Source organism: Daktulosphaira vitifoliae, unplaced genomic scaffold (assembly GCF_025091365.1).
Source record: "Daktulosphaira vitifoliae isolate Bord-2020 unplaced genomic scaffold, ASM2509136v1 Scaffold_3, whole genome shotgun sequence".
Taxonomy (NCBI): Eukaryota; Metazoa; Arthropoda; class Insecta; order Hemiptera; family Phylloxeridae; genus Daktulosphaira; species Daktulosphaira vitifoliae.
Window position 1 is genome coordinate 13,295,313 of NW_026099574.1, and position 13,899 is coordinate 13,309,211.

The following is a 13,899-nucleotide window of genomic DNA, read 5'->3' on the forward strand; positions in this document are numbered from 1 at the left end:
ATTTCGGCTGTCCGATACTTCGATAATTTTATCTGCCATCGAAGCTAAGTTATCCAACTTGTCGTTGCTAGCTGAAATGATAGTTTTTACCTGATGTGGTAACCTTTGTATCCATAGTATTTTGAGTATTTCATCAGTTACTTTTCCATTAGCTAGTTGACGCATTTCTGAAAGAAAATGGGATGGTTTCCGATCACCGAGTTCGACTTCGGTCAGTAATTTTTTAAGCCGACATTGTTCAGATTCGGAAAATCTTTCGATGAGCCGGGTTTTTAATGCTTCGTACATTTTCGTTTCTGGTGGATTGAGTATTATGTCACTAACTTGAGCAAGAATTTCACTTTCCATAGAGGAAACAACATGATGAAATTTACTTGCGTCAGCTGTAATTCTGGTTGTATAAAAAACGGATTCAATTTGTTTGAACCAAAGTTCTGGGTTGGTGCGCCAGAAAGTTGGGATTTTAAACGCCCGCGTTGAATTCATATTGGGCTCGCCGTATTCGATATGGTCTCGGCCATCATTACCGGTCGCGTCGTCACGCACACTTACTATCGCACTATCGGATTTGTTGTTCATTTTAGAGGTCACCAATTTGTAGTGTTTTGGTGTTTATATTCATTACAAAATACTACAATTAAAATTTATAATAATTAATAATTTTTAATAATGAAAAATGATTTTATACAACATAAAAAAAAGAGTACAAATAAAAAGTGTCACTGGATTGACGAACAGCGCGAGACTAAAAAAAATACACGGAGTGTTATCGTACTGCAGTACATCTAAGATAAAAAATATAAACATATATAAACGCATTCATTGTGACATGTTATTTAACATCTTTGTTAATCCCTACAACATCATAGTAAAACCAATACCTTCTCAGCTTCGCATCGAAGCTAAAAGCTGTTAAAAAGATCTATTTAATAGAGCGTATAATAAAATTTGATTATAATTGTAAAAGTCCATTGTTAATTCAGTAGAAACTAACAATATTTTTTTTTAGAAATGATTTATATTAAAACATTTATAGTAACCAACAAAATTGGAATATTATAGTATAGTACATTATAGTAGTAGCACACTCAAATAGAATTAATAAATTATTAAATTACAAAGTAAAATGATTTTTTTGTGGATAGGGGATAAGGATACTTCTTCTTCCAGTCGTATGAGATACTAATGAGGTTGCGTCATGTCGACAGCATAAAATTTTTGTCAAAATGTATGAGTAGTCCTTAAAAAAACTTAGGCAAATTGTCCTACTCGGATGTACGCGGGGAAAACAGGTGAGAGGAAATAAAATAGTTAAATACAAAGAAGGCCTAAGGAGTAAAGTGTTTGATACAAGTCGGACAACTTGTGTGGTAGCTGTCTCACCAGTCATGTGTACAGGTTCACCCAAATCTTGTAGCGTCAACGGTGTAGGGACACACCACTTAACTCTAGGCTGGTCTCATGTAAGAAATAGGTACTTGAAATGTTAGAACATTAACTGGTAGAAGTAGAGAATTAGTAGAAGTATTGAACAGGAGAAAAGTTAACATTTGTTGTGTGTAGGAAACGAAGTGGTTAGGAGAGAAATCAAGGGAAGTAGGTGATGGTTATAAAATAATATACTTAGGTAAGTCTTGTACAAAGAATGGAGTAGGGATAATAATGTATGAGGAAATTAAAAGTAGAGTAGTAGAAGTAGAAGTAGCTAGGAAAAGTGACAGAATTATGGTCGTAAAATTGATATTCGAAGAAAAAGTGTGAATGTAATAAGTGCCTATGCATCACAAGTAGGGTGTGATGAAATAGACAAAGAAGTGTTTAGGAGAAAGATTGATAAGATAATGCAAGAAATATCTTTTATATCATTGTCAAAGCAAGCATTCCAAAACAAAAATCAGCTTCTCCTCACCAATAAAAATTTGATTATTGACATGCTAGAAGAAGTAAGAGAAGAAAAACAGTTAATGAAGGTAATTGAATCAAGAAAAATAAAGTTAATCGACACATCATCCGACATAATGATTTTACATCTTCGATCAATCTTCGAAGGTAAAATAACTGGGAAGAAACCAAAATGACAACCAAGGAAACAATATTTTGAACATATCCTGGAACTCATTAACTGAGTGTCTTTTGTTTCACTGAAGAATTTGGCGTCAAATAGAGAAGAGTGGCTTCAACGACAAGGCATTGCCTTAATGAGATGATGATTAGAATAATACAAAACTCAACTGAATAAATGAAGTTGTTGATAGTAGGGAATGGACTGTGTGAATACTTGTGGTAATAGTGTCAAGCATTTGAGTATATGAGTTATAATGAAGATGCAGGCATATAATTGAGGATGAAAATAGACGGCGGATAAACCACTACGGCTGTGAAGTTATTTAGAGATGGTCAGGACCCAATCACTGAAGAAATGCAAGGGCACAAAAAGTTTGAGCACAAGGGTGCAATAAACGAATAATAAACATTATGACGTACAATAGGCGAACAATTGACTATCTAAGCGAAGGCGCTTGTTACAAAAAAGATGACGCGTTAAATATTTGACTCATTGCGTGCGACAATGAACTGTACACGGATGACAATTAACACGTAGACAATCGATTTGCCATACTGAGTGGGCAAAGGGCATGAGTATAGCTAGAGATCAGATGTTACACGTCAATACAATACAATACAATACAATATAATCAACAGTGTTTGTGACAACTGGTCCACTAGGTCTTTGCTAAAAGAGTTCTTAACCAAACAATTATTTTACCCATATACTTTTGTGAATTATACAAATATATTTATTGTTATTTAAACAATTAAACAGAATGATCTTTTTATCACAACCTACCCTATTACTTAGAGAATAAAACTAATTAAAATTTTTTTTTTGGGTTTACCTTTGTTGCACATTATTCTTGAATTATTAGCTATGTAATACTTATTAAGAGCGTCAATTTTGTTTTTTAGCTTCGATGCGAAGCTGAGAAGGTATTAATTTTACTATGATGTGTTTTTTTTTTTTGTGTCTGTATACGCTCAATCTCAGCTCTCACTGAACCGATTTTATTGAATAATATGTCAAAAGATCACAAATTGTATCTAGTCGAAGATATTACCCTCAAAAATTGAAAAAAATGCCCTCGTTCCCCGTAAATGGGGGAAACCTCCAAAAAAATTACAAATTTAAAAATCGCTAATTTTCGATATTTTTTCAATTTTTTTTTACTTAAAATTGCCATAACTTTTTTAAAAATGACCAAATCAATATAATTTTTTTTTTATAGATACCTTAGATATTAACCTAACATTTTTTATATTTTTGTGAACATTTGACCCTTTAACAGCCCACAGGAAGGGTTTCAAAATGGTAACTTTTTTACAAAAAATTAACTTTTTCAACTTAACTTTTGAAAATGTTCCGGAAAGACTGACACTTTTATATATACTTTAAATTAAAGCTAATGTAATATACTTTAATTTGAAAAAAAAAAATTTGACCTCTAGACTTTTCTTCATGGTGAAAATGACTACCGTATGCAAAAATATGTTATTTTTGTGAAAAAATTCTTGATATTATATTTTACATTTTTTAACATTATGTTGCTATAACTTTTTAAAAAATGCATGAATCAACTTTATTCTTTAATGATAAATACTTTATATATACTTCTTTCATTCGACATACTTTTTTTTTAAATCGGACCATTTCCCTTTATACAGGGGGGGTGCAAACCTTTTAAAATGCGTATAGAAAGTAGAACTTTTTCAACTTAACTTTTGAAAATGTTCCGGAAAGACTGACACTTTTATATATATCTTAAATTAAAGCTTATGTAATATACTTTAATTTGAAAAAAAAAAATTTGACCTCTGGACTTGTCTTCATGGTGAAAATGACTACCGTATGCAAAAATATGCTATTTTTGTGAAAAAATTCTTGATATTATATTTTACATTTTTTAACATTATGTTGCTATAACTTTTTAAAAAATGCATGAATCAACTTTATTCTTTAATGATAAATACTTTATATATACTTCTTTCATTCGACATACTTTTTTTTTAAATAGGACCATTTCCCTTTATACGAGGAGGGTGCAAACCTTTTAAAATGCGTACAGAAAGTAGAACTTTTTCAACTTAACTTTTGAAAATGTTTCGGAAAGACTGACACTTTTATATATACCTTAAATTAAAGATTATGTAATATACTTTAATTTGAAAAAAAAAAATTTGACCTCTGGACTTGTCTTCGTGGTGAAAACGGACATCAAAGTTAAAGAAAAACGTACGATTTCCGTGAAAAAAATCTCGATTTTATATGTTATATTATTTAATTTATATTTTATATAACTTTTGGAAAAATGTATGGATCAATATTATTATTTTTTTATAATAAATATTTATATATCCCTTTCATCTGGCACGCTTTTTTTGTAAATCCGATCATAACCCTATATACAAGGGGGGGGTGAAAACTTTAAACATGCGTATTGTGACTATGATATTTTCAATTTAATTTTTGAAGATATTCCGGAAATACTGACACTTTTATATATATCTTAAATTAAAGCTTATATAATATACTTCAATTTGAAATAAAAAAAAAATTTGACCTCTGGATTTTTCGTGGTGAAAACGGACATCAAAGTTAAAGAAAAACGTACGATTTCCGTGAAAAAAATCTCGATTTTATATGTTATATTATTTAATTTATATTTTATATAACTTTTGGAAAAATGTATGGATCAATATTATTATTTTTTTATAATAAATATTTATATACCCCTTTCATCTGGCACGCTTTTTTTGTAAATCGGATCATACCCCTTTAACAAGGGGGGTCAAAACTTTAAACATGCGTATTGTTACTAAGATATTTTCAATTTAATTTTTGAAAGTATTCCGGAAATACTGACACTTTTATATATATCTTAAATTAAAGCTTATGTAATATACTTTAATTTGAAAAAAAAAAATTTGACCTCTGGATTTGTCTTCATGGTAAAAATGACTACCGTATTCAAAAATTTGCTATTTTTGTGTTAAAATTCTGGGTTTTGTATTTTATTTTATTTTAAAATACCTGACAAGGGGAGTACAGATTTTCATAAATATTATATAAATTAAAATTAATATAGCATAGAAAGTTAAACTTATTTAAATTTGTTTGCTTTTTTTAAGTCGAGAAAAATAACTTTGACATTTGAACTAGCTTAAATAGCAAATTTTTCAACCGACGGAAGCAACGTACGGTTGCCGAGTTGGTAAAACTTAAATTTTACACGCTTGGGGTACGAGGTTCCAACCCGCGTATGNTTTTACACGCTTGGGGTACGAGGTTCCAACCCGCGTATGGCAATGAATTTTTTGCATTTTTTCTTAATTCTTTTTAAGTTAGTATAAATTTTTAACTTGTTTGATTTTTATCTCATTTAGATTCAATAACTTCAATAAAGATCGAGGATCCCATCACTTTAGTCGCCCCTTCCAAGAAGAAATTTCTCATTCGTATTAAAATTATTTTACTACATTTTAAGTTTTAGCTTCGATGCAAAGCTGAGAAGATATTTTTTTGTGACTATCATTTATTTTCTCTGCTCTAACTTGACCTACTTTTTTCAACGATACGTCAAATGACTACAATTCGTATCTAGTTGAAGATATTACTCTCAAAAATTGAAAAAAAAATTCTAATTTATCAATTAAACAGTTAGTTATTACATCGTCTCCATAAAGACAATTAAAATCATTAATTTCTAATGTTTTCAAAATATTTATTAACGAATGAAGATTGATATAATAGGTTTCAACTACAAAATTAAATCATTTTACTTTGTAATTTAATACNCAAAATTAAATCATTTTACTTTGTAATTTAATAATAATTTTACTCTATTTGTGTGTGCTACTACTAGACTATAATATTACAAATTTTTTTGTAACATGTTGCTATATAAATCATTTCTAAAAAAAATGATTTTTTTTTTCTCCTGAATTAACAATTGATTTTTACAAATATAATCAAATTTTATAATACGCTCAATTAAGTAAATCTTTTTAACAACTTTGTTTTGATTGGTTCATTTAGTTAAAGTAAATCATTAAAATTAATTAAGTTCTCAATATTTCAATTGTAGAATCTTTTCAAACAACAAAAGTTACTAGGAAATTATTACTATTACTTCTATTTAAGTTATCTATTACCATAAAAATGCAAAAAAATATTTGTTACTCTGATAAATTTACTATAAATAGTAATTGTAAAACTTTCTGACTGCATATTGAACTTAACGATACAATTTTTTTAATTGTGATAAAATTTTCTATTTAATGATGTCAATGTCAAACTTGCCAATTGAGCTAAAAGTTATGGAAAAATAAATTATTTTTTTTTTATTATAAACATTTACAACAATCAACTTAAAAGAATTAAAAAAATAGGTTAAATATGTCATTTTCCTTATTTTTAACATATTAATAATCAAAATCAGTATTAATTTAAAACAATTTTTTTTTATATGTAAATACTATTTTTTAATAATATTAAAACTTAAAAGTGATAGAAATAGTCTAATTGCACATTTGAAAACATCGCGAAATGTTGATTTAGAATATTATGTTTTTCACCAATTTCTCTAAAGGAAACACTATCTACAGATTTGCATCGAAGCGTTTCTTATGATAGTGATTTTAATCACTGTCAGATATCATCTATACTTGTCTCATCTATGCCTCATCCGCACTTTGCCTCCACGCAACTGTGCTATCGTTTTTTAAATAGCAACACATATTTTGACTTTAATAAAATGTATTTTTATAGAAAATGACATATCAAATTTTTAAAATAACTTTATTATTTTATAAGATATAAAACTTTAAATTTAAAATTTTTTAAGTTCATACACATGTATAATATATGCAGCATTACATATAATTGTAGGTAATTGATTTTTTATGACATTATAATAAGTATTTATTGGAAGTTATGATTTTATCTATATATATGCTTTCTGTATTGTCAGTTGATGTATTTCTAAGCGAACAATTATGTCCTTTACAACCACGCAATTCAGTATTTATTTTGTGAGTAATCGAGTAGTTTAAGATATACTGATTACTCAGTTTAATATAAAAAAGTCAAACAAATATTTTCCAAATTATTTTTATCATTTAAGTAATTAAGTGGGTTATGATAAATTATCATTTTGTATAATGTACTAGAGGTTAATATTAATATTATTGTTCACTAACGTTTAATTAACATTATCTTTAAATGAGTTTTATGTCATTCAACATTTACTTAACATGTTAATGTAAAACAGTTTTTTGTATTATTATTTGAAGACGCGAAATCAATAACGAGTTATGTACCAAAAAATTAAATTAAAGTTATTTTTAGTCAAAATTGTTTGTTACTTATGAATGTAATTTACTGAAATAAACATAAAACGAATAATTTACTGGCAAGGAATTTTATCAAAGACCAAAATATACTTTTCTAAACTCATTGTTCGCCGATTTCAAATTTACAATTAGTTTTTTTTATTACTATCAATTGAGAATATTACTAATTATTAAACATTTTTTTTTCAATTTATTATTGATTCTGATGTTTAATATTTTAAAAATAATCCGTGCAAAATTTCTAATCAAAATGCCCATTTTCGACCTATTATTTTTATACTTTTAATGTTGATTTTTTCAAAAATTTCTAATAATAAAGGTTATACTTTCAACATACGTTTTTTGTAGCTCAGATTGCTAGTATGTTTATATTATTAAATAGAAAATTTTATGTAAATTTAAAAAATGTTATTGTTAAGATTGGTAAAGCAGTTAGGGAATTTTATAATTAATATTTAATAAATTCATATGAAAAACTCTATTTGTTTTGCATTTATACTGTACTAAATTATTTAAATAGAAATTGTAGAAATCATTTCTGTGTAACTCTTGGTGTTTATAAAGATTCTAAAATTAAAATATTCTAAACTTAATTAATTTTTTAATTATTTAAAAATAATCAAAAATATTTTGGTTATAATGGAATTGAATAATACATCAGTGGGCAAAATTATAAGTGAAACTAGGCCATAGCCTGGCCTAATATTTAGTATGCTTTTAAGATAATTATCGTAAAACTTTAATAGGCGGGGTTACCACAAGAATAATATCACAAATTTGTTGTACATAAGTTATGGTAATGTAAGAATTTTATATGAACTAAATAATAATAATAAGGAAAAAATTCCTTGAATTATAATAAATGGCGTTAAGAATTTCTTACACATTTGAAATATTTTTTGTACTATTGTCTTGTGTCCTTTTCGTTATTTTTAGTTAATTAAACACGTAATTTATAATTTTTTTTTTTAATTTTACTTAGTCAGTTATTCCAAACAACCAAGAAGCCAAGATATTTAAAACTAATTTTTTCTATTAGATAATAAACTAAAGAGTTTGTAATCAGAGTTTTATTAACACTTTTAATGTTTCCAAGATTCCTATTAATTTTAGTGATGATTCCATATCTAATTCTCGTGACCGTACACAGACAGAGCAAAATTTCATTAAAAAAAATGTATGTAGACCTCAAAATCAGGGTAAAATCTGGGAACTCAATATTTTTGTTCAATATTGCAATGATTTCCCATCAATTATCATCACTAATTCTCCTTTTAACAATAATAATCGTAATGTAAACCAGCCAAAAACTAAAATGTATTAAAGACGCAACTTACTCCGTCGACGAAAGCTACTATCACATATCAATATAAAATTTTTGTTATCCTTGTAAAAAGATCTTAGATCTTAGTTAAAAAATTAATATGGATTCTGTAAGAGAAAATGTTCCTTTATTTTCTTTTTATGATGCAATTATCATCTCGGAAACTTGATTATCACCTGATATAATGAACTTGGACTTACTGGTATTAATATGTATATACTTGATAGAAGTAATTTATATAGCAACTGCTATCATTTTAATTCATTCTTTTAATACCAAAATCATTTTTGATGCTGTATATATTTCTCAAACTAACTATCGTAAACTTTACGAATCGCACACTAATTTAGTTGAACATATTATACAAATGTATTCTCCTTCCTCAGTTGTTATATGTAGTGACTGTAATATTCCTAATATTAGTTGGGACTTTGATCGTTTTGGGCTTATAGCTTATGGTAATCTACTACATAAGAACCAACACTTTTCTTTCCTCGCTTAATTGGGTATCTACTTTCGTACAGTATAATGTCAAAGATAGCCTCTACTGCTTTTAATGATGCCCTTTGTCACTCTCAGATTTGTTCCTTTTAAAATTTTTTACTTTCCTCAGTGGGTAATAAGAGAACTAAAATGTTTAATTTCTGCAAAAAAAAATTCTCAATCTATTTTTAAAAAAATCCAATCATTTAACGAAATTAAATACGTCCTTTAAACATATGTTAAATTAAAGTTATTATGACGCACTATAATCAAAAAAACAAGTAAAATTTGTCCCAACAACTCATCTTCTATGTGCAAATGGCTGCTGTAGTTAAAAACATGTTATTTTTGTTTATTTTAAAATACTTTACAAGAGTTTGACATAGTAATGAGTCTACCAGTTTTTATAAAATTTACATGAATCTAACTTGCATTAAATATATTTTTAATTTATTTTAATTATTTTGCTTCCTCAAAATTAAGAAACACTGCTTTGAATTTTTAGGAACTAGTTTAAATTGTTATTTTTATATTTATTTATATAATCAAATTATTATTGATTTTTAATATGTTAAAAATATTCCGTGCGAAATATCGATTCAAAATGAAATTTTTAACTTATTTTTTTAATTCTTTTAAGTTGATTTTGATGAAAGTTTATAATTAAAAAATGTTGAATGTTTAAACACAATTTTAGCTTAACTTGTAAGTTTAGAATTTATATAATTTAGTAGAAAATTTTATAACAAATAAAACATTCAATAATTAGATTGCTATGTGATTAGAAATTTATATAATTACTATTATTAGTAAATTTATGAGGAAAACTCAAAATTTTGTTAAAATTACTATTTTTTGTATTTTTATTTTAATAATTTATTTAAATAGAAGTCTTAGTAATCATTTCTATGCAACTCATGATGTTAAAATAATTATTTATAACGATATGCTGCAAATAATATATTCTGCTTATTAAGTATTTTTTTAATTAAAATATATTTATTGATTATTCATGCGTAACCTAATAATCAACCATAAATATTTTTTATACTATTTAGAAAGATTTTGTTATTATTTAGTACATATGCGTAATTCTAATTTCAGATATTAAATCGTTACAAAAATGGATTAAAAAAAGTATTATTTGGTATCTGATGAAAATTCTTTTTAGACCAGTAAATTTATTTATAAGTAACAATTTTTTTCTTTTAATTATTTCATCAAAAGCTTCAATTTCTATACATGTTTGCCATAAAAGTTAGAACTACTTTATAATTTTTTATACAAATTCTCCAAAGGAATTACAATACTAAATTATTCAATATCAATTTCAGAATATATTTAATTGCTAATATAAATAATTATTCATATATTACACTTATATATCATAAAACCTCTAATCAGGATATAAATAAGGAAATAAGAGTTAATTTTACTTTTTAAATTATCCATTATTTTTTTTAATTTAAATATTATCTACAGATTTGTATTGAAGCGTTTCTTATGATAGTGATTTTAATCACTGCCAGATATCATCTATACTTGTCCCAACTATGCCACATCCATACTAAGCAATGACTCCTCTATGCAATCGTTTTTTTTTTTTAATAAATCGAATTATAAAAATGAAAAAATAATAGATTAATAAAAAGGATATTAATGGGGCAAACGTTATTTTTTTGTACAAGTAGTTTAAAATTATAGCTATTTGTATTATGACTTCTATAATCACTTTTAGAAAAAAAAACATTCAAAATGATTATCTTAAACTTAAATTAAATTAAATTCTACAAATTACGTTCAGAAAATTTACATAAATTTACTTCGACATAATTTATATTAACATGAACTGTGTATTGCCCTAGAGTAAAATTGTTATAAATATAGTAACTCATATTATGAAAATCGTGATAATTATTAAATATATTATTATATTTTTTAAGTAAAAAATTTTGGAAATTACATATACCTGTTTCACATTTCACTGTCGTGTCTGGCAAAAGTGTTTTTTTGGTATTTGAATCAAATTTGAATCCTAGATTCTTATATCTTTCAATAATAGTCCAATATATTAAACTTTTAATTTTATGACTAATAAAGGTCCAAAATTCTTGATTACGTCCTTTTTTTTTTGAAAATTCATATTTCTTTTTCAAAATTTCCCATAATATGTCCAAATTTGTAGATTTCAATTCACAAAATCTTAAATCATCTTTTAGGTTTAATTTTCTTTCGTCAAAATAATGCTTTATGGTTTTTAATATATTTTTAATATTTAATGGGTTTACTCTTATTGGTAATGATAAGTTTAAAGTTTCCACGTTACACAACATAGTAGTTACATTATTCAAAATAAGTTCACATCTTTTAATAATTGCCATTGGTATGTTATGTAATTTGTCTATAGAAACCAATGCGCCTTTCATTAGTAATGCTAAATAACTTAAATGTGGTATTGTTTTAATTAGTTCAATAGTGCAGTCGTACGCATTTTTGTTTTTGTTTTCTGGATTTATTAATATTTCACAATAATCTGAAAAACAGTCCATGATAAAAAATATTGTCTTCAATATGTTGGCGTAAGAACATCCAAGAATTATTGTTGCACTACGAATGCGAGTATCGTAACTATTTGATGTTATAGGTGTTTCTAATGTTTGTTGTAATGTGTATTCTTGATTCCAATACCTAATATACAGCACATCAGTTAAATTTTTCCAACCATCATTTTCAATTAAAAAACTAATTCTATTTTTGGTACCATTAATTAATTCAATATGCTTAAGCACAAAAAGAATCAAGCTATAAAATTTAATACTTAGAAAAATTGGCATTGTAATATCTCAAATAACAAGTTATAAAATTTGAGTACTATACAATATAAAAAAGGAAGTATGAAAATTGTAGCAGTTGGTAATTATTTATAGACAAATAAATTAAATAATGAAAAAACTATTTAAACATATTTACTTAGTGAAAAGCAGGCCAAGACGATCTCCCTTGATTTAAATAAATATAATGATTGTGAATTATTTATAGAAATCTGGCACAAGATTTGAAAATAATTCATAATTTTTTACTGTTTATTCACTTAACGAAATGCAAATAATTACATGTATTTCTAAAAGTTTAGAACTAGTATAAAAATTTTTATATTTCAACTGGTTACACTTTTTACTATAAAACATATTTTTATAATTTAAAACATTTCTATGAACTCTATTTTTATTCATTTTCATTAGAATAAATATTAATAAATATATAACATATAAAAATTATTTGAAATTAGAAGTCTTATTCAAATTAGTATAGTACTATGGGAATTTTTGAATACAAATGAAAATAGAAAAATTGTTTTTTTCATCATCTCTAAATAAAAATTCTATAAGTAAACGGGTTTCTACTGTACTTATTGTTTATAATAATAATTATTATTGACCTGTTTCCTTACTTGCTGAACAATTTTTGTATATATATATATATATATATATATATTTATACTGATTTCAATATTTTAACCCTTTTAGGACGGGCGATACGTCTGAGTCCCTGCTCGAAAATTGCTTATATAAAGTAAATGGTTACTATTATCGTATCAACCGTCCGGTCTGGACATCTAAAGCCCACTTGCAATACGTATTTTAAATAAAAATGTAAACGGGACAAATAAGTCCCAGCCAAAAAAGGGGGGAATAGGGTTTCAAAAAAAAAAAAAAATGTTTAGTACTTATTTGCTTCATAACTAAATATCAAGAAATACGACATTAAATAAAAGAGTAAAAATGTAATAAAGATGAAATTTTTAAAAAGTTTAGGTTAGAATTATAATTGGTAAAATATTTTATAAAAAACCCAGCACAGGGGGGTCGCGGCACAGTGGTGACGTGGCATAGTTGGATCAAGTATAATGATATCTGATAGTGATTAAAATCACTATCAAAATAAAAAGGGCTTCGATGCAAATCTTTAGATAGTGTTTAATTTTAAAAAATTGGTGTATTATTCCAAAAGCTGCATGATCTGCTAGTTCCTTATTAATATCTTGATTAAGATAAAGTATGTCGAATGAAAAAGGGATTATTAAAAAATATTATTTCTCATGAAAAAATTGTATTGATCCATACATTTTTTAAAAAGTTATAGCAGTTTAAATAAAAAACATAAATTATAAAATCGAGAATTTTCACACAAAAATAGCATTCGGTAGCCATTTACACCACGAAGACAAGTCCAGAGGTCAAATTTTTTTTTTCCATAATAAAGTACATTACATTTACTTTAATTTAAGATATATATAAAAGTGTCAGACCTTCCGAAACATTTTCAAAAGTTAAGTTGAAAAAGTAAATTTTTTGTGAAAAATTTGTCAATTTAAATCCCCCCCTGTGGGCAGGTAAAGGGTCAAATTTATAAAAAAAATATACAAAATGATAGGTAATGATATCAGGCATCTATATAAAAAAATATTATATTAATATGTTCATTTTTGAAAAAGTTATTTACTAAAAAAAATTGAAAAATTTTCGAAAATTAGCGATTTTTAAATTGATAGTTTTTGTGGAGGTTTTCCCAATTTACGGGGAACGAGGGAAATTTTTTCAATTTTTGAGGGTAATGTCTTCGACTAGATACGATTTGTGATCTTTTGACGTATCGTTGAAAGAAATCCGTTCGGTGAGAGCTGA

General features: G+C 26.0%; 1 protein-coding gene across 5 annotated transcripts in view; it reads right to left on the reverse strand.

Moving 5' to 3' along the window:
* Positions 1-12,280, reverse strand: part of LOC126902736 (uncharacterized) — a 61,648-nt gene extending 49,368 nt beyond the window's left edge. For 4 of the 5 annotated variants that reach the window (XM_050680326.1, XM_050680331.1, XM_050680329.1 and 1 more), the window contains exon 1: positions 11,184-12,083. In XM_050680326.1, coding sequence (XP_050536283.1) covers positions 11,184-12,048 — 865 coding nt within the window. In that variant the 5' untranslated portion in view covers positions 12,049-12,083. Of the gene's footprint in view, positions 1-11,183; positions 12,084-12,184 lie in introns of those variants that run through there. The other variant, XM_050680330.1, reaches the window with a different exon arrangement.
* Positions 12,281-13,899: the final 1,619 nt, after the last annotated feature.